We start from the raw sequence: 20,946 nt of genomic DNA, 5'->3' as shown, positions 1-20,946 counted from the left end.
AAACTTTACCTCCATCATAATAATGACAAAGACAGATACTGTATAGTGACACAATATTTTATTACATTTAAGCACTCACAAAGTTACAAAGATGACTGTACACATGTACACTCACGGGCCACAGCATTCCGTAGACCGGCACGAACTAATGAGATCCACCACATGAGCCGCATCCGAAAATCTGCCTTACCGAGGACGACTAAGCTCGGTCTTGATTGACAAGATTGTATTATTTATTATTGTAAGTTGCGCTGCAGCATAACATACTGAGAGCCGTTTTGATATTTTGAGCGCGTTAGCAGGCAGCACGTTTGCCTCAGCGTCGAGAGGTGTCGCGTCCGAAGCTTGGTTTTCTATCACATTCCAAAAACATGCCCGTTAAGTGAATGAATTGAAGTTTCGCCATAGCTCGGAGGTTTGCGCGTGAGCGTGAATGGCAGCTCACGAGGACAAGCGTGACAGAAAATGGACGACGTTACCTCGCAAAGGCCGACATTTTGATGCAGCTCTTGTAGTTGATCTCTTTAGACTGTGCAGGTTTTGCTGGGATTATACAATTGGTATTTAGATGCCTGTGACAAACAGCACTTAGCTATGTTAAACTACAGTAAAGACATGAATGTAGAGACATGACTTTTCCAGTGTTACCAAAAAACAAAAAAAAACAAAAAAAAAAAAAACAGGGCATGATGAGAGAGAAGCAACGCTGAGTCATGTTAGGTGCTTCTGTTTTTTCTTTTTGAGGCAATTTCCTGTTTTTAGTGAGGTCACATGCACTGTTAAACACAACAGAAAGCACATCAAGAAAATGTATTTGACACTTGGTGAACAATAACCGAGTAACATTACACTCTTTTACAATCTTGACCTTATTTGATCCATCGTTAGTCCTGCTCCCCTTTAACACTGGATTAGAATGATCTTTTGTACGAGCAAAACAATGCAAGCGAAATATCGACTGGAGGTCAGCACAGCCAGAGTTGTTTCGAATTCTTGAGTAAATATTGGAAACTCATGAAGTAAGCTGCAAAAAAATGACTTTGCATGTTTTGGTCCTGGAAAAAAAACCAAAAAAACAAAACAAAACAAAAAACATTAAAAACACCTGTAGTCTTAAATAACACAAAATTGTGAATGACCACCCTAAAAATATGACACTATATTTGGACGTTTCTATATTTAAAGAACCCGTATTGGTCAAAATTGTAGTTTTGTTTTAAGGCTCTTTAACACATGAGTCAACCTGAAGGGTAGGAGATACACTGCAAGTTAATCACCAAAGCAGTTTAAGTGCATGAAAATAGGAACATATCCTACTCGAATGTGAACTAGTCAAGCGCGTATTTACACTCGGCTGACAGCAGACACGCCGCCAGCTGGACATGCATGCAGCATTTCATACAAGAGCTGCGTGAAAAACGCAAAGATAATGATCACTCTTGATGGACAAAGTCAGAATTAAGCCATTGCTGCAACCACAATAGTAAACATATTGTTAATGTCAAATAATCAACCTCCCTGACAAGGTCAATCAAAACTAAGCATGATTTTTTTTTTTTTAATACATTGTTTGTACTGGACCTCATTAAATGTATCAAATGAAGTGTCTGTTGAGCGTTGCTTCTTTTTTTTTTTTTTGTAACCAGTGCTTATATATAAACTTACACAAGCAGTCAGGAAAGCCTCCCAAGCTTAAAGATCCGTGTACGTCACCGGGGTGACGCCATGGATGAGGAGCGTCGGACCCAACCCGCTGGTCACCGCTTCCAGCTGGGCCAAGTACGTCTGGGAACGGCTGTGACGAGCGGGGGGCCGCGGTAAATACAGGAAACGAACGGCGGCCTGAGAACTGTGTTCCATCAACATGGAGTTCACCGCAGACAGGAAGTGGTCAGAAAGGGCGTGGCTCTGCTCCTCAGCGCCAGCCTGAGTGTGATGTTGCACCACCGAGTCCCACGGCACGATCTTGATAGACGCTCGGATTCGCAGCTTCTTCAGCAACTCTCGAAATGTCTCTTCGTCTACCACCCACCCCTGGTCGCTGGACTCGGTCTCCACGTTGAGGAAGATCCTCATTCTTGCGTGGCGCCACTTGCTGGACATGTTGAGCACGCATGCCATCTGCAGCAAGAAGAGGCTGCACACGTCCTGATAATCTCGACAGCCCGGCTGCAGCAGGTTGAGGGGCCACACGTCGATGGTCCGCTCCGAGCCGTCCACTTTGCTCTGCTTCCCCTCTCCCTCCAAGTGGAAGAAATATCGTCCGAGGCACACGTTCTTGTTCATTTTGACGGCGTCGGAAATGATCCCCACGTACTCTTCGGGCGAAAGCCAGCGCTGGCTCTCCACGTGTCGGACGGGAGGGAAATGGGCCTGCAACGAAGGCAGGTCGACACCAAAATTGTCTCCTTCTGTGCCTTGTCCCGCTGACGTGCCACAAAAGGCGGTATCTTGGAGGAAAAAGTCCTCGGGGGTGCAGCTGTCATAGAAACCCAAGATCAGCGTGTTGGGCTTCATCCCGCCTTGAAGACAAACATAACAACGCCATAGAGTGAATACTCAAATCTCGGATGCTTCTGCATCGCCTCCGAAGTATGCCTGCATTTTAGCACTACGATGTGTATTAATCCCTGAGAAATAGAGCGGTACACGAAATGCGGACATTGCAGCTTACCGAGGCCTGTAATACGCAGGAGATGCTGCGTTCCTTGTCTGACAGACGGAGAGAGCGTCAGATCTACAAAGGCCTTCACCCCGAGCTTGTCAACTAAGCTCAGCCAGAAGTTGTACTGATGCTGCACAGGATCTGATGGCAAAGAATCTAAAACACACACACACACACACACACACGAGATGTGTATTAATCACCACAGATGCCAATGAAAAACATCAAGTCCAATAATTCATGCTACATATCCAGATCTAAACGTTTGTGCAGTAATGCATGAAGCGATTGAGGAAAACTCATCGCAACTACAGCTGGCTGCCACCAGGGGGCATGAGCACGGGAAGTGAAAGCTCTCCTACAGTCAATGAAAACGGCTGGAAAACCCGATGAAAACAACCACATATAAAATGACTATTGTTTGTAAACACATTTTGCGCCGCGCCCTGCGATTGTCTGGCGACCAGTTCAGGGTGTCCCCCGCCTCTCGCCCCCGCGTGAGCATAAGCGGTACGGAAAACGGATGGATGGACGGACATTTTGCGAATCCCATTATTTAAATGGAATAAAACTAAAATCGGTTTAACTCGTAATCGCAAAAGTTGCGTTACGTGACAAATGAGCAACGGCAAACAAAAGCTTCTGTGGACTTTCCTTTCAGTGGGCCAATGAGATCTAGTGCTATATATAGGAAGACCATGTCAGCCTTCATATGTATTACTTCCTGTTTAGTGAGATCATCTGCTTTCAATTCTATATCAGAAGATATCATTTGCTTCTTTCCAACAGGGTATGCACAAAAAGAGTAGTTGAGATAGTCGAGGAATTTTGCTGCGCCAGTACAGCTTCGGCATGTCGCAAAACACAATGCATACAGGCCGAGGTAACCGTCAACAAAACAGGAAGTGAATGAATTGTAGGCTGCTGTTACAGTAGATGAAAAGAAATTTGAGTTGATGTTTTCAGCAGCGATGGAAACACAGAAGTTGCCTGTGTGTGTGCGTCACTCGTTTGTGTGTGTGGTTGCGCTCGCAAGGAAAAGCTGTTCAAGGAAAAGATAAGAATCAGCAGACCCTTCCTAGAAAATTACCCAGATCTCCGAGCTGCACGTGGCCCAACACGTACAGTCCTCCCTTTTTCAGCTGGTTGACGAACAGGATGAGCTGACAGGAAGAGCGCGGGTTGGCCACCATTAACAACACCTGCGGCCTCCAGAACTTCACGTGGTCCTTCCTCACGTCCAGCATCAGTAGATACTTGCGCACCTAAAAGCACCACGGAGAGCGAGGATCTCGAGCGCGATGTGTGATGCGCGTACGTTGGTCGGTCCCCGATGGCTCTTTGGCTGGGTACCTGATGGAAGATGAGGGCCTGGCTGATGTAGCCCCAGCTGCTGGTGGGGGAGCGGTAGTGGAGGAAAAGCAGCAGCAGCAGCAGGAGGACGACGCTGCCCGATGAGTACACGGGGTTGATGACGAACATCATGACTAAACAGCTCAGGATGCCCAGCAGACACGTGTGCCAGGAGAAAAACTGGAAGGTCGGCCTGTACAACAGTTTTAATAAACAGAGAGCGCCTGCGTGAAAATCTAGGAACATTTAATGCCCCGTGAAATATACAACTGTCACACAGCATAAGCAAGACTGGCCGTGTTGTTTTAAACTGAAGTGCCGCTAAAACAATATATATACACACTGTAGAGAACATTTTATTTGGCCATTTAGGGTGCTGCCACTACAGGAATTCTTGCAAACGCTCACCTACACCCCTATGATGCCATTAAATCCCACTTTTTCGGGGGTTCAATTCTTGCACTTATTTTCAGCTCTGAGGCTGCTGCAAAGTCGTGTTTCTGGCCATGGCCTCTTTTACGGAGGGCCTGGAAACCTTCCGAAGTCATACCACTTACTGGCTGACCTAAATATGGCCCAAAAGTCCCACTTGTGTCCATTCTATTCATGGTCATATGCCCCCCTGGTCGGTTACCAGGGGGCATCGCCAAAGGCCCTTTTGCAATCAGGAACCGGATGCCAGGAAACCTCCTTAACCCACGTCAGAGCCCAAAACGGCATCGAAAACCAGGGGGCACATGTTCAGCCCTTTTCTAAACAGCGGCTGCCGCAAAAGTACATTTTCATAAGGATATGGCCATCATCTAAGAGGGCCAAGAAACCTGCTGTGGATTTCCACACCGTGGACCATTCCATTAAATTTGACTTTTCATGTGGGTCTATTTGAAGCGATTTTATTCCAGGCCAGCAGCTGTCGCAAATTGGTGATTCTGGGGCTCAGGTCCACATTTTTGGGAGTGTCTTTCCTAATCAGGTCAGCCAAGAGGCCTCCCAAACCCACACCTGGGACTTTTGACTTTCCCTGGAGTCAATTTTCAGCCTTTGGCGGGTCCACAACTGTTGCAGAATTGACTTTCCGCAGAGCCTCACTCTGTCCTTGTGGACTTGGCCTTTGGAACCGGAAGGAAAATTGTTCAAGTCCCGCTGCGGACAAATACAAAATGGGAAGCAGTTGTTGGAGAGATGCCGGAATGGCAGCAGCTTGATCCCTTCCGTGAGAATTTACGGCACCGGCGACAAGCGCAAAACAGATCCGTCCGGGATTCTACCTGTGGCCAAACTACGGCGAGAGATCCTCGCTAAAGTAAGCCATTTTAAACTAAAAAATAAAACCTTTTCTGTGCTCACATCCGAGCCATTGAGTTTTTAAGAGGGTAGTCCGAACACTGGTGTACAGTATATAATATTTGTTACTATACACAACAGAGTGTGAGTTGAATTTCCCCTTGAGGGATTAGCATGAGTGTAATACATTAAAATTAGTAGAAAGCCACCGCAGACCATGTTTTGATGTCTTGTCATTTAGAGCTTGGGAATATATAAAATACTGTACGAACACAACACAACCTTCCCTGAAGTCCGCGCTGAGGTCTGCGTACCTGAAATTTGGTGCAGACGCCCACTCAAGAGCCAAACAAGCCAGGTCAAGAGCTGCGTAGGCAAGCAAGTAGAAAACCGTCACCAAGCTGGCAACAGCATTGAGCTGGCCTGCAAACACCACACACTGGAACACAAACGCAACAAAATAAAATTTGATTTAAAAAAAAAATGAAGATATGACACATATATGGGAAGCTCCAAAAAACAAGTCAACGGTTTAGACGGCCTGCTGACCTGTGCTAGCCCCCACGTATAAAGTACGGCCATCCACGGGTTCCCGGAGCTTGTGGTGATAGTAGCAGGTGCTAATGGCAAACCTGTGAGAGGAAAAAAATAATAATAATAATCAAAATCTACTTAGAGAAAAAGGACTGAGGGAAAAACATGATGCTTTCTTCTTGTGGAGCTTAATTAGTACCAAAGAGATGATCCACGGCAAGAGCGTGCAGTATGCGGGATGCTCCGATCATGGAGCACATTGCAGCAAACAGGGCACCGCAGTATATCCCGATGGTCACAAACGGCGGCCAGATGTTAATTCGTTGAAGGAAACCATAATCCTGAATCAACAGAGTCCTGGAGAGGAAAAAGAAGAATTAACACCAGCGGTGCTTTATTGTAGTGGGGAATGGCAAAATTGAGCTTGACTTTAGTTTCCCACCTGTTACACGTGGCACTGACCAAGACGAAGAAGAGGACGTAGACAATGAAGGTGTACATGACGGCCACGATGGTACCTTTGGGGATGGACACGCTTGGAGTTTCCAGGTCCCCTTCGGCGACAAGAAAAACCATTGGAATGGATATTTTTTCATATGATTAACCAACAACCCTTTCATAGGACGTACTGTATGTAAAGCCTCTCAACCGCGCGATAGGATGCAGCGAAACCGTACGTCTGCACTTGTACTCGTTTCGTCAAAACGCTCCGATGCTACTTGACCGGTCTGTCGCGTACCGGTACTACTTTGTCCGCCCTGAGCATGTAGTGTGCGGTTTGACAGATAGCGAGCAATTCTTCAAAAAGAGTCAACGTGTGCTTGCTTCCAGCTGTTTATTGGCCCTCCCAGTTAAACTTTTAAGATAAACAAACACACACAAAAAAATACAAGATACAGATAGAATAGATTACACATTGCATATTTCAACACACAGCTTTGTCTTGCAAACGTCTGCTAGCTCAATCCTAACATAAAATGGCCTTAACGCATCCCTACTAGTAGTAGTAAACAAGTTATAACCTGACATGTTGGCTCCAGCCATGATTCCCGTGCAGCTGGTGAACATAACGGCGAACACGGTGGCGAACGACATGACCGAGTTGGTGCTGTAGTCCAATGAGTAACCAGCTGCGGGGCGAAAGGATGACACATACAGTGCATTGTCAAGATTTATAAATAGTACAGCACATCCAAACACTTACAGCCCAGGTTGTTCTTCAGCGTGGTCACATTGAAGCCGGTGTAGCTGGCGTTGTAACGCACGGTCTGATTGCCGGGCCCCGTGTGAGTGATGACAAAATCCAGAGGTTTAACGGCCAAAGAGCTGATGAAGACGGACAGCAGCGATACAGTGACAAGCAGCAGGATGCCGAAGGCCATGCGGGAGTAGATGTGGGCGCCCACCAGACACACCACCAGACACACCAGGAGAATCACCGAAGAGTAGAGCACGGTGCACCAGTAACCTTGAGGCAGGACGCGCACGCCCTCGGACACGGACGTTTCTGAAATCCAAAACACAATCTTGATGTAGCTGAGCATTTTGCGAGGGGCGGGGGAAAAAAAAAAAAAAAAAAAAAAAAGTGGAATTTCATCACATCATATCAACAAGATTATTTTGTGGACTTGCCAGGTCCCGGCACTTTGGAAGCGTAATAAAATTGGCTCGAGCTGGCAGACACCAACAAAGGCTGCAATTAATTCAGGCCAAACAAGTTTTATGCCCTAGAAAGTAGAGCAGAGTAAACACCAAGAGTTTCAAGCTTGCTGCAGGACCATTTGGAACAACTTCCAAATGACCCTGTCGCGAGCCAGCTTTTATGACGACTCAACAATCAGTGAGCAAGACAATGAATGGCGAACGGAATGTAAAAAAAGCCACGCGCTAAGTCACCGTTACTCATGGCACCTTTTTTTTGTTTGTTGCATATGTGTACATTCATTATTATTTTGCCAACAATAGCCCTTTCTCAGTCTGAGGTGTTCACAAAAATTGCATCGAAGTCACTGCTCTGCTTGATGTTTCTTTTCACAAACGCTTTCTTTTCATCATTGCTGAATACTAAAGAACAGAAAAATCTAGAAGCTAACTTTCTGTGCTTAGCCTACATTATCACAGAACACCATATTCTGTGGAGTTTGAGCGATAGGACTAAAGAAATGGCTGGCAGTGAATGAGTTAATGTTTCAGATATTGAACAATAATATTTTTGAATTTCTATCCATAATCCCCCCCCACCTCAAAAAAAAAAAAAAAAAAAAAAAAAAAAAAAAACTTACCAGCATCCACGCCAAAGACATCGAGAATAGCCTCCACCAGACCAAGAACATATTCTCCACATGCAAACACTTTTGCCAAGAAGAACATCAAACCGATACTTCCCCCGAACTCGGGGCCCAGCGATCGACTGATCATGTCTGAAGAACGGAGTCAGGGTTTTTGCAACAAAGGAAGAATTAGCCCAGAAATAGAATTGATTGAGGGCTAAGTAAGGATACAGTAAGCGCCGCCTCCCTGTATGGCCCCGTTGGTGGAGATTGCACAGATAGACAGGATGGTTAGCGTTATGATGAAGTAGGCTACAACCACCATCAGAAGACCCTGCAGGAGCCCCGCGTGGCCAACAACAAAACCTGCAACGTAAGGTCATGTTAACCCAAGTTCTTACAAATAGCAGCTGAGGCGTTTTCTTCAAACATCGCTCACCCGTTCTCAGAAAGAGAACGATGCTGAACATCGAGAGGATGGTCGGCACCATCACCCCGAAAAAGGTGTTGAGCTTTCGGGGCTCTTTACTCGGTGACCCAGAGGCGGAGTCAGGGGCCGTGTCCACCACGGTGCCGCACGGCGCCACCGCCATGGTCAGACCGCACACCCCGGAAGTGATGAGTGGGCTGCGTTCGTTTGACATGGCCGCTTCCTCGGTTTGCCCTGTGGAACGCAAATCAGTGAACGTAATTAATCACCGCAATCGTCATCATCTTGAAGCAACTGACCAGAGTGCACTACTGGGCTGCAACCAGCAGAGGCGCCGTAGAGTCAGTCTTAACTCGTCTGAGGTCTAAAGAGAATAACATTGGGAAGGTGATCTCCATGCACTCGATATACCAATTTGACTTTAGTTTAGCAGTATCCTGTCCAATACAATACTGGTTATGAAACAGGATGCAGTCCTTCCTTAGTGTTTAGTATACAAATATGGAGGGAAAGGGCATCTAAAGGGCTTGTGGAGGGAGCGAAAAGCAAGGTGTTAAATCTAGTTTATGGAGAACGTGACACGCCACTACCACCAATACTACGTGCCATCTGCTTGTAATTTTCCAACAATTTCCAGAACAATGCGTGATACATTTCTAAAAAGGTTTTAGTAAAAAGTGCTCTAGTTTCCGCACGGTTAACTACCCACGGCTTGTCATCGACTGCGGTCACATGTTCAGAGCATCCCAAAAATGAGAATCAACGCCATCAAAGTGGCATTCCATTCGAAACGCTCCATCAATTACAGTATTACTTATTATTAGAGTCATCTGAGCATGTTAAAATGCAGCAAATGTCCCTTTAATAGGATTTTTATCAAACGAAATGCTCACGTCTTCAGACAGTCACAAGTCATACGCAGCAATTTGTTGACAAAAGTTCATAAACAGCCTGTCACAACGGTCGCCTGATGCTAAACTGTGACAAACATTTGACGGGTCATTTGCCACACATTGTTTTCTTTATTTTCAGCCTCTGTGGACAGCAGAGACGATTTGTTTCCATCGAGCGCACACAGCGCAGAGAAGTTCAAACTATTACACGCTGGCAGGAATCCTTAGCGTGTAATGTTTGTGACGTTTGTGTTAATGAAAGCTGCTCACACCTCAGTTCGGTATTTGGAGCCAGCTGACTCGCAGCTGCGTGTCTCATCTGACAGTAAACGCAAACGCCATTTCTTGCTTTCTTCTTTTTTTGACCTACTGGAAATTTCTTGTCCTCTGATTGCTCAAGCTGCAACTGGGATAACATGATAAGATATGCCATATAAAAGCTGTTAATTTGCCCAAAAGCGAAGAAGAAATGGGTTTAGTATGTTTGTTTTTATTGGCACATCTTATATGTAGGGATGCACTTTTTCTTTTTTAATAATATGACAATTTATTGCAAATGATTTTGTGGAGCCCGAATTGAGAGCCACTGGTGTGGACGTGTACTTAAGGTTGTGGTCAGTTCGTGTTCATTGCAGCCAGAGAGGTTTGCCATCATAAACATGCGATAGTTGGCTGTCACGTGTAGTTATTAATATTGCTCTGCAACACTTTAAATGGTTCGTATTGTTGATGATGCTAAAAAAAATCAAATAAAGGATGTTGGCACCAACCGGCTGGAAGCATCTAAAGAGGCCTGCGTCTCAGTTTGGACGCTGTCCAAACAAACAGTCACATTTTGTCACAATTACGCAGAATGGCGGTGGATCTGAAGGCACAAAAGTTTGTATTTATTTGTATTTGTTTTAATTAAGAGGCAAGCGTTGTGGGAACATCGAGAAAACAGGTCCACTGCCAAGTGCTATGCTTTGGAGTCAGGAAGTGACAGCAACGACGGCAGCTCGGTGGCGCACTCGCCGTGTTTTGGTTTCTGTTTTTTTTTGTTTTTTTAAGAAAAAGGAAAACAAGTGACGTTGAAACATCCACAACGGACAAACGTACATTTGTGTCGGGCTTGACTCTCCGTAAACGAGGACTCCAAACTTACCGCGGCCGCTCGTCGACGAACCGTGGTGTGCCACTTCCTGCTTGTCAACGCCCTCGTCTGGCCTTTTATGGCCGCCTCACGTCCGCCCGCTGCCGGCTGCTGCTGCCCCGACGGTCGGCGCCGAGCTGGGAGCTGCGGACGAACAAACCCAATGGCAACGCGGCGGCATGACACGCCACGTCCTTCGATTATTTGCGCCCAACTGTCACCCGAGAGCACAGAAGAGGCCATGTGACTGCCGAAGAGGGAGGGCGGGGCAATTTGGTCAACGCCTTCAACGTTTGGGAGGCTGCAAACAAGTCGGCGGCCATGCTACTTCCCCACATTGGCCACGCCCCTTCACGTCACGACCCACAATTCAGAATCAGAATCAGAATCAGAATCATCTTTATTTTGCCAAGTATGTCCAAAAAACACACAAGGAATTTGTCTCCGGTAGTTGGAGCCGCTCTAGTACGTCACTTTTGAGGCATAAAGACATTGAGAAAAACAGTCGCTGAGCAATAAAAGGTTGGCAGTAATCCGGTAATGCTGGTAATTGTTTTTTGTTTTTTTTGACAATTGTGCAAAAAGATGCATAGTCCTCTGGAAATTAGAGCAGTTTGAATGACTAATATAGCAATAGTCCGGTGCAATGACCATTGTGCAAAGGGCGTCGATATTGATTTACACATTCAAAAAGTCAATACTGTGTCTTGTGCAAAGTTGGACATGTTCTGCGCACACCAGGGGGCGCTGTTTTAAATCTTAAATAGGAGATTGGTGGGAGGGCTCCACCGGCCACATCATTAGGTACACTTGCATGCCCGCGAAAAGCAGTGGCCCGCGGGCCACATAGGGCCCGCTCTGTTCTTTCATCCGGCCCACTGCGCAATTACATTGTCGGCACCTACCGTAATATTTCAAGTATAATACGTTTTTTTTTTTTTACAGAAAAAATTCATTACAAATCAAAGATGCGTATTAAACACAGGTACGAGGAAAATTATATTTTTCGTCACACTGTATATAGACATATACTGCTCCCTTTAATGTCTAATGTTACAAATTTATATATATAATATTTTTTTTCCTGCTCACCAAGAATCTCAGCGGTCTTGCGGGTGCTGCCATATTGATATCTGTTATCATATCATATATTTTGCTATTTATCTGATATATTAATTCCAATTTATCTGATATATTTTTGCCTACTTTCCATTGCAACATGGTCTCCAGTTGGGTAGCCTTAAATGTTTTGCTCAGGAAACTGAACCCTTCTTGTATCACTACTCCGTGTCGCTACGGAAGCTAGCTCCTGCAGCTATCTCTCGGAGCTGTCAGCCTCTCCAGATTTTCAGCACAACAGCGGCCGGCAAAATAACAACACCCAGTGGAGTGGACGCCAACGACTCAACTCATCCAAGCTGCGGGCTGCAAGGGGAGCCCCTGCACGTACGTACCCGAGTGGACTGCTACCGCCGTCACGATCGCCACTAGCGCTCAGTTCCCTCAGCGACTAAACCCAGCTCCTGGGGCTCCAAAGGGAAAAACAAAGGCCACGCTCACCTCTTCGGTGAGTCTCACTTGTTGTGCTTTTCTCAAAGCCTAATAAAATACAAATTAATGTGGATAATACTTCATTTTTTGAGTATGGTTACCAGCAATTCGGGGGAGGTGTATTGTACATAGGTACAAGGAATTTTGGGAATGTGTATACTCGAGTGTGTATTATATACAGGAAGAAAAAAAAATAACAATCACGCAAGCACATGACATGTTGGAGGATTATTTCCACAGGTTTTGTTATCTTATTATAGAGGTTTTTTAATTATTATTATTATTATTATTATTATTATTATTACAGGTTTGCCTCGATTGTACCTTTCAGTCGAGTGATGATGAGGGAGGGAGGAGGAAGAGGAGGAGGAGGAGGAGGGCGAAGAGGAGGAGGAGGAAACCACCGAGAGAGGAAGGAAATGAAGATCACGTCACGAAGAGCAAAATCCGAGTAAAAAAAAAAAAAAAAAAGGAAGAAAAAACGGAGCGAGTGCTATTTCACGCTCCTTGGCTCGACGCGAGCGTGGACCGAGCTGCAGCTTATCTTCACCCGGCATGTTATCGTGGACTTGTTCGGCGTGAAAAAGGGGAAAAAGCCGCGACGCAGCAGCTGAGGATTTTTTGTTGTTTTTTATTTATTTTTTTTTTTGCTCTCTTCGTTGTTTTTTTTTTCTTCCTGTGTGTGCGTGCGTGCGTGTGTGTGTGTGTGTGTGTGTGTGTGGAAATGTGTGAAGACCTCCTCCTCCTCCTCTTCCTCCTCCGTGTGCCTGCCCACTGACGCCTCTTCGTGTGCATCTCCGCTACATATTTCTTTTGAAATTAAATATACATTTTTTTTAAAAAAGAGAGAGAAAACACATTGTTAAAAGCACGGGATTGTATTTATTTATTTATTTATTTATTCAAGGGAGTTGGCTTTTTTTTTTTTTTTTTTTTTTTTTTTTTTTTGCACGACAATCAAAGAGGAGCATCGGTGGAATTAACAGGTAGCCACACATCCATCATTCAAGTCAATAGGCCAGTTTTCAATGTGTAAGATGGCTGAGTGGTGGTGGTGGTGATGATGATGATGATGATGATGATGGTGGTGATGGTGTGGGTGCTCTACCTCATCTGCATTGAAAAACATCTTGTTGCTATGACTGCCTGCCTCCGTGGGCCCGCTGTCCATTTTGAATGAAGTGAGGAGCTTCCTCCTTCTGCTCTCTAAATGTAGTCGCACATTTCGGCCGAGGCCCGCCCGGCTGCGTGTCGGACTGTGGCGGCGAGGAGCTGGGCCTCGCTATGCCTGACGTGACACTGTGGGCTCTCCTCCAGCTGCAGACGTAACCGCGGTGAGCAAGTCAAAGGGGTGGGGCGGCGTGGAAAAAAGAAACAACAACAAAAAGCTCATCAATGTTTTCATGCCAATAGAAAAGATGGCTAAAGATGTGTTGAAATCTGTCATTTTGCATGTTTGTAGAAACCTCGAGCCTCCTCAGATCCTCATTGGTTACACAAGCAAAGGTGTCAGGTGCTGACACCCTTTTTTTTAAATTTTTTTAAAAAAATTATTACTGTTAAGTCAATTCCAACTGCCGCATGCAATTCGAACGCACACTTCGTACTGTATTGCAGCTCGCCCCACTTCGGACATTTAGTCCACTGGCAGGCCGAGATTGATGAAGCTTGTAAGTTAATAATAGTGCATCCCGGCTTGCCTGGCGCACAAGTGTCCTCAGCATCTTGTGCCCGTGATGATGCACGCCGACTCCGTGGCAGCTTAGTCCGCGCAGATTATTATGCCGTCGTTGAGGCACGGTGGCACCGTCGTAAACAGATTACAGGGTTTATTCCCACTAGAAGTTACAGATTAAAAAAACAAAAAAAGCATGGATTTATATTTATCATCTATGATTTAATGATTTAACTTCATAAAGTGGATTATTTATAATACTTATTTCGACTCTTATTTCGTTGCACCCAATGAGATCCAATATAAGATCTCCCAAGATAAGTTCTACCGCGGGCGTGCCGGAGCCTATCCCGGCCGACTTCGGGCGAGAGGCGGGGTACGCCCTGAACTGGTCGCCAGCCAATCGCAGGGCGCATAGAAACACCCATTCATTTGAACCCACAACCTCAGAACTGCGAGGCGGATGTGCTAACCAGTCTCTGATGACCGCGGCGCCAAGACAAACGTTCTTGCAGCGAGTAATGAAAGTATTCCAATGAAGACAATTGCAATACTTGAGGCTGCCGCTGTGTTGCTCCTCCACTGCGCTGGAGAATTCTAGTTTTGAATCTGCCAAGATTGTGCAGGTGTCCCTCGTGCTGCGTCCGCCGATTGTACATGAGCAGACCCCCTTCGTATGTTTCCGCTTGTCAGACGAACGAGCGGCAGCTGCAACAAATCCCAAAATGAGTGAGCTGGAGCAGCTTCGCCAGGAGGCCGAGCAGCTGAGGAACCAGATTCGAGTAGGTTGAATATTTCTTTCGATCGCTAATAATTTTCCCTTCGTAGTGCGCTGCAATGTGTCCCGTCTTCTTTGTCCCGTTCGCAGGACGCCAGGAAAGCATGCGGGGATTCGACCTTGACGCAGGTGAGCGCAACGGAACGGCTGACGATGATAATATCGATAACAGCAAGATCCTGTTGCGGTGCTTTTCCAAATCTACTCCAGATAACTGCCGGTCTGGATCCAGTGGGGCGGATACAGATGCGAACAAGACGCACGCTTCGAGGCCACCTCGCGAAGATCTATGCCATGCACTGGGGGTCAGACTCAAGGTGGGGTTTGGGTTCCTTTGGGTTCTCCGCATAACATTCTAAGGTGCTCTTCTATTTGTCGCCTGTCACGGTGTTCCTCAGGGATCGGTGCAGGCCAAATACTTGCCAACTATCAACATCTGCAAGTTGGCCTCATCTTCTCTTGATAAAAGCAAACATTAGCGATGTTTGTGCATGTGTGTGATGTATTTTGCCATATTTCCGGGAGTCATTTCACTGCAGAGAGTACCAGGCATAGTTATTCCCAACCAGGAAGTGGTGGCGCACTTGTGTGCGAAGAGAGATCATTTGAAATATGATGAATTAATAACAAATCTAGCTATGCCAGCTACATATAGTGACAGGCAGAAGACACAAATGCTCTTCTATTGGATGACAGAAGGTACAACAAATGTAATTGGTCACATGATGTAACGCGCGTCTCCGCAGGCTTCTCGTTAGCGCCTCTCAAGACGGCAAACTGATCGTGTGGGACAGCTACACCACCAACAAGGTACGCTCGGCACACTCACACGGTCGTAACACTTATCCTGACATCTTCGGCGAATTCCCTACATTAGCGGCGGTCTGCGTTCTCGCCGAGATGTTCCGTAACTTGTCACCTGATACGCGTGAGCTCCATTCTCAGATCCACGCCATCCCCCTGCGCTCCTCCTGGGTGATGACCTGTGCGTACGCCCCATCTGGGAACTACGTGGCATGTGGAGGCCTCGATAACATCTGCTCCATCTACTGCCTGAAAACACGCGAGGGGAACGTCAGGATCAGCAGGGAACTGCCCGGGCATACAGGTGAGAGCGCTTCGCCTCACACTCGCCATGATGATGATGATGATGATGATGATGATGATGCTGATGCTGATGATGATGATGCAAGTTTACGTTGCAGTGTTTTGCAGTGTTTCTCTTGGTTGCATTGCTTCCATTGCTTGTGTAAGCTCCATTTTTGGTCCAGTCATATTTCAGCCCCTTTGTAATCTGCCCAGGGCCTTCACAATCAGCAGGGCTGGCCGATGTAACTACCGCATTAGCAATGTTACTGGTTTCGATTTTTTTCCATTAATTCACCTCGGAGGTCGACTAGCCGCAACACAGTGGACGGACGGTTAGCACATCCGCCTCACGCTCCTGAGGATGGGGGTTTGGAATTTGGGCTGCGGGTTTCCCGTGTGGCGTTTCCGTGTTATTTTTGGCCCATATGGCACCTGATAGCTGCGCGTTTTCCGCACGTGTCGTCTCAGGTTACCTGTCATGTTGCCGTTTCATCGACGACAATCAAATCATCACGAGTTCAGGAGACACCACCTGGTGAGCCGACCGCGCCGTCAACAGTCCCGCGAGTGGTTTTCCAAAGTTGATCGCGGTCTAACCGCCACGCTCATTTGCCCCAAGCGCGTTGTGGGACATCGAGACGAGCCAGCAGACCACGGTGTTCTCGGGCCACACGGGCGACGTCATGAGTCTGTCCCTGGCGCCCGACCTGCGGACCTTTGTGTCGGGGGCCTGCGACGCCTCGGTCAAGCTGTGGGACATCAGAGACAGCATGTGTCGACAGACCTTCACCGGACACGAGTCGGATATCAACGCCATCTGCGTGAGTGTCCGGACGACGGTCACTTTGCGAAAGGAAAAAAACGGGAAGTGGCACAGGTGGCAAACGCAAGGTCCGGGAAAACTCACATTTTCCTTGACTTCTGAATTACACAGTGAAGCTCAGCTATCCGCGACACAAATTGCAAAACTTCACGAATACGAGAGGGCCTCCTTAACTAGTCTGTAGACAAATACAGTGCAGCTCAGCTTCTGACTAAAGGACAAAGGTGGCTAGAAAAAAAACAACATCTAATGGTGCTTCCAGCGGTATTTAAATGAACAGATAAAGTTACAACGATAAAACATCTGATTATTAGTTTTTCTACACTATAGGCTAATTATTCAGTTTCTAGCCCATTTTGAAGCACCCCTAAAATTGGAGAGATCCTCCCGAAGTTTTGAGAGGATCTGTGGCACATTTCTTAACTTCAACCACTCACCAGCAACACACTAGCATCATTAACGGTCTTCATTTTTGCGGCATTTCATCGTTGATGTTTATAGACCTCTGATCCTGGAACCGGCCCCTGTCCCAATACTTTTGTCCACATGGTTTACGTATCTTGGAGTTGCGATGATTCCGGCACGTTTACTGTTGTCGAACATGTTTAACGGTCCTCCGCTTACCTCTCACCGGGCGCGGTCTCCCTCAGTTCTTCCCCAACGGCAGCGCCTTCGCCACGGGCTCCGACGACGCCACCTGCAGGCTGTTCGACCTGCGCGCCGACCAGGAACTCAGCCTCTATTGCCACGACAACATCATCTGCGGCATCACCTCGGTGGCTTTCTCCCGCTCGGGCCGCCTGCTGCTGGCGGGCTACGACGACTTCAACTGCAACATCTGGGACGCCATGAAGGGAGACAGAGCAGGTGGGTGCAGAACACGTTTCCGAGATCTGCCGTACGTTGTTGCCTTTCCGTTGTTCACTTTCATAAGGTTCTTTCTGATCATTTCTTGAATTTGAATAAACATAGTAGAAAAACGGCTTTACTGGATGATGTACCTCTGCTCATACGGCGGTGATGTAACTTTGATGAACGTTCCATACTCTTATCAGTAACCTATACGGCGAACGCATTAGCCAAGTCTAAACTGCAGTAAATACTTGTAGGCCATAAATATAAAAGTATGGCGTTAACTGAGTACGCCTTCTCGAGGGAGGATGACATATTTTAAGCCCCCGCGCCAGCTAGCTTAATGCGTGCAGTTCAGAATCTCAAATTGTCGTAATTACAGCCAATATTTGGTTGAAAAAGGCTTCTGGGCCATAAATATAAAATAATCAAATGAAAAACGAAGTATGGCGATAACTGCGTGTGCGTTCTTGTGCCACGGGACGAAATATTTAAATTGCCGCGCAAGCTAGCTCAATGAGTGTAGTTTGGAACCTCGAATTGTCATGAGTAAATTCAATATATGCATGAAAAAACAACTTCCAGGCCATAAATATAAAACATTCATATGAAAAACACTAAGTACGGCGGTCATTAAACATGCTTTCTTTTGCTGGGGGATGACATATATTTACACCGCTGCGCAAGCTAGTTCCTGGCGCGCCATTAGCAAACTTGAAATCTCGTCTTGTAAACGGAAGGACCCCCCTATACTCCTTGTTTAAGAAAAAAAGAAAAAGAAAAACAAATCCATGCATCTCCACATTTTCTTTGCGTTTATAAGAATAACAAAAATAGTAAGGGAAAGAAAGAACACGGGTCAAATACAGAGAACAGTGTAAGATTGACAACATGCAAATAATTACTAGAAGAACTAAAAATTGCGATTCTTAAACGCTTTGTCTTCGTATATTCTCACCTGTCGCGATTTGCGCAGTCTAACGAGATCTGATCGAGAGCTGCGTGAAAAATGATGATGACGTCAAGAGAGATCGGAAACGAATGTGCGTCATTGTGGCGGTTGTTTGCAACGGTGGAGAGCTGCAAAAGCAAAAGTTGGGACTTTTATCAGCCGAAAATCCGTTTAGTCAGTCGGTAAAGGCAGAACGTTCGATGCAGCTCTCGGGGCGGCAGTTGCTCACCTGGGAGGACGGGCGGTCACGGTTCAGGTCCCTCCGTCAATGAATGTAACAAGATCAATGAGTTGTCGGAGAGTTGCTAGTCTACTTCCTGACTACTATCGCCATGCCCTTGAGCAAGGCAACGTGCCCACTCCCCCAGCTCAAACGGTGTACCATCGTTGGTGTGCCTCTTTCACTTTCATTGATTAGAAATCGTATGAAACCCGGTCCGCAGGACTGTGAGGCAGATGCTCTAACCGGTCGCCCACCGTGCCGCGTAAAATCATCGCGTTTAAGTAAATGATTTTGGGAAAAATTGCAGTTCCACTTCAAACAGGGAAGTCTTTCATATTGACACATTCGCAGCGTTATTTTGGTGTCAGATTACGAAGCACCGTGAAACACAAGGCCCCGCTGTGTTCTGCTTGGGGTTAAGACGTCTCAGCTCAAGTCTGGAGAGCAAAACATTTGAACGCTAACAAGCCGTCTTTTGTCTGTGCCGACCCTCCTCCAGGAGTCCTCGCCGGCCATGACAATCGTGTGAGCTGTCTGGGTGTGACCGATGATGGCATGGCTGTGTCCACCGGGTCCTGGGACAGCTTCCTCAAGATCTGGAACTAAACACACACACACACACACACTTCTTGGAACCCAAGTTTTCGCACTGTATGTAAGGTCCAACAAAGTGCAACAAGTGTACATAAGACATAGTATGATGACTTAGTTTACACCAGTCACACATGCTACCTTCAGCTGACTCACGTGCACACCTGCAGCTGCAAGGCTACTCCCCCCCCCCCAAAAAAAACAAAAACAACAACAACAACAACACACACACACACATTTGCCCCCCTCGAGAGAGACAGGTCAGAAGACGTCATTGGACAATTCTGTCTTTGTTTACAATGAAGTCCAAAATGCATTTAAGACAAATACTACTGTACTTTGTGTCGCAGTGCCACTTGTGTTGCAGAGAAGCTTTTTAGGGGCAGAACACGGAAGAGAATTATAGAAAGTCCACTTAGACTGAGGCGAAAAAAAAGTCAGATGAAGAGAGGGGGAAGAAACAAACAAACGTATCCTCGAAATAAATCATGTTTTAGGTTTTTATAGCTATATGCCCCATACTCAGTGCATCCGTTTTGTTTTGTGTTTTTACACTTGATTTCTCCATGTTCTCCCTGTGTGCCTCAGATACACTTTAAGGATTATTACTAGAGAACATTGATAAGAGGTGAAGTAACTTGAAAAATTGAAGACATAAAAGCATTGTTAAGGGGAGTCTGAATGAAGCAGGAGCCAATATTCACACTTTAATCTGGGTAGCTTGATGGTAAAATTGTACATATTAATAAATAATACCCTCTCCTGCCAGTGAATGGGGTCTTTTTTTAAGCACGTGATGTGAATTATTTGTGTCTTGTTTAAATGGAGCACTTAACTTGCACAATGGTTTAATTATGTCTTAAAGGTCATTCATTCAATGTGAGCGTGTGCAAAACCCGAGATATTGTGGGTACTTTTAAAAGTCAGATGGTTGTTTATTGGCAAAAATATGAGAGCGATGGAATAATACACAATTCTGATTACAGTAGCATAATTGATTAAGTGGGCAAAATCATTTGAATGCCAGTACAGTATTGACATAGTTTACATAGATTGCAATTAATTCGTGTCAACGTGACTCATGCAGCCTATTTGATTCACAAACTAAATGAACGGAATTTGCCTAAATGCATCGTGAATCCATTGAATCTGCAACCTCTTCGCTACAATAAATTCGAGAAATGCAACGTCTAACACTTTGAAGCAGCATTAACAGAGCACATTGTAGCGCCATCATGTGGCAAAACACCAAAATGCAGTCGGCTCTGCCGCAAATGATCGAGCAGTAATTCTCGAGTTTTTAACACTGTCCAACAAAAAAACAAAAGAAAACTTTTGCAGTAGTGTAGCAGGCCAAAAACTGCTCATGAAAAACTGTTTTGTTAAAACATATATTTAATATTGTAAGCCACTAATATTATGCAGTTTGAACTACCATTACGCTTTAATGTAGGAAAATTAAAAATGTACTTAGTGATTTAATTCGAATGTATTGCATGCAAAAGTTCAATGACAAAAATGTGGATAACTTTAAAAACAGTTCAAAGTGCAAATGTATTGCACTTGAATGTTAAAAACAACTTCACTGTACAACAGTAATTCTTTTGCGAACCACTAGAGGGAGCCCGCGGTACCATACTTTCGGAGTCACTGCTGTAGATGATCATTTTTGGCACTTTCCCCAACCTTCATTGAGCCAAAGCACTTTAATTCCATTTTTAAAAAATCCGTTAAGGACAACAAGTGCTAAGTCTGGTTAAATTGTACCTTTTGCCATATAGTGGAAGAACATGTCGCAATAACCGCTGGCATAGATGGATGAACTAAGATCAATATTTGTAGTAAGTAAAC

At 45.7% G+C, this 20,946-nt stretch overlaps 2 protein-coding genes and 1 long non-coding RNA gene across 5 annotated transcripts; 1 reads left to right on the top strand and 2 right to left on the bottom strand.

The window, feature by feature from the left end:
* Positions 1-41: 41 nt before the first annotated feature.
* Positions 42-10,897, bottom strand: slc12a9 (solute carrier family 12 member 9). Of its 2 annotated transcripts, XM_061751722.1 has the most exons (15): positions 10,574-10,897; positions 10,200-10,294; positions 8,546-8,770; positions 8,338-8,472; positions 8,119-8,256; positions 7,041-7,343; positions 6,859-6,966; positions 6,279-6,390; positions 6,036-6,193; positions 5,852-5,934; positions 5,617-5,741; positions 4,019-4,211; positions 3,756-3,930; positions 2,675-2,821; positions 42-2,522 (listed from the first exon to the last, which is right to left on the bottom strand). In XM_061751722.1, exons 2-15 carry the CDS (start codon positions 10,210-10,212, stop codon positions 1,693-1,695), a joined length of 2,745 nt encoding a protein of 914 aa, XP_061607706.1. In that variant the 5' UTR covers positions 10,213-10,294; positions 10,574-10,897; the 3' UTR covers positions 42-1,692. The 2 variants fall into 2 exon arrangements, with proteins under 2 accessions (XP_061607706.1, XP_061607707.1); XM_061751723.1 differs by lacking the exon at positions 10,200-10,294 and having other exon boundaries at positions 10,574-10,896.
* Positions 10,898-13,041: 2,144 nt separating this feature from the next.
* Positions 13,042-19,863, top strand: gnb2 (guanine nucleotide binding protein (G protein), beta polypeptide 2). Of its 2 annotated transcripts, none has more exons than XM_061751994.1 (10): positions 13,042-13,098; positions 14,481-14,569; positions 14,656-14,694; positions 14,776-14,882; positions 15,312-15,375; positions 15,511-15,673; positions 16,123-16,189; positions 16,274-16,475; positions 17,128-17,344; positions 19,004-19,863. In XM_061751994.1, exons 2-10 carry the CDS (start codon positions 14,513-14,515, stop codon positions 19,108-19,110), a joined length of 1,023 nt encoding a protein of 340 aa, XP_061607978.1. In that variant the 5' UTR covers positions 13,042-13,098; positions 14,481-14,512; the 3' UTR covers positions 19,111-19,863. The 2 variants fall into 2 exon arrangements, with proteins under 2 accessions (XP_061607978.1, XP_061607977.1); XM_061751993.1 differs by lacking the exon at positions 13,042-13,098 and adding an exon at positions 13,136-13,446.
* Positions 17,293-18,997, bottom strand: LOC133467295 (uncharacterized). The gene is made up of 3 exons (XR_009785187.1): positions 18,511-18,997; positions 18,288-18,409; positions 17,293-17,428 (listed from the first exon to the last, which is right to left on the bottom strand). It is a non-coding gene; the product is annotated as an uncharacterized LOC133467295 (long non-coding RNA).
* Positions 19,864-20,946: the final 1,083 nt, after the last annotated feature.

This window comes from Phyllopteryx taeniolatus, chromosome 17 (assembly GCF_024500385.1).
Source record: "Phyllopteryx taeniolatus isolate TA_2022b chromosome 17, UOR_Ptae_1.2, whole genome shotgun sequence".
NCBI lineage: Eukaryota > Metazoa > Chordata > Actinopteri > Syngnathiformes > Syngnathidae > Phyllopteryx > Phyllopteryx taeniolatus.
Note: the sequence above shows the minus strand (reverse complement) of the source record. Positions and strands in the feature narration are given on the sequence as shown.

Excerpts from the sequence above, each read along its gene's own strand:
- gnb2 (XM_061751994.1), top strand. The coding sequence starts at position 14,513 with ATGAGTGAGCTGGAGCAGCTTCGCCAGGAGGCCGAGCAGCTGAGGAAC. Across the intron at positions 15,376-15,510 it reads ACAGCTACACCACCAACAAG|ATCCACGCCATCCCCCTGCG; the intron begins GTACGCTCGGCA and ends CTCCATTCTCAG. Across the intron at positions 15,674-16,122 it reads GGAACTGCCCGGGCATACAG|GTTACCTGTCATGTTGCCGT; the intron begins GTGAGAGCGCTT and ends GTGTCGTCTCAG.
- slc12a9 (XM_061751722.1), bottom strand. Across the intron at positions 5,935-6,035 it reads TGCCGTGGATCATCTCTTTG|GTTTGCCATTAGCACCTGCT; the intron begins GTACTAATTAAG and ends TTCCTCTCACAG. Across the intron at positions 2,822-3,755 it reads CGTGCAGCTCGGAGATCTGG|ATTCTTTGCCATCAGATCCT; the intron begins GTAATTTTCTAG and ends TGTGTGTTTTAG.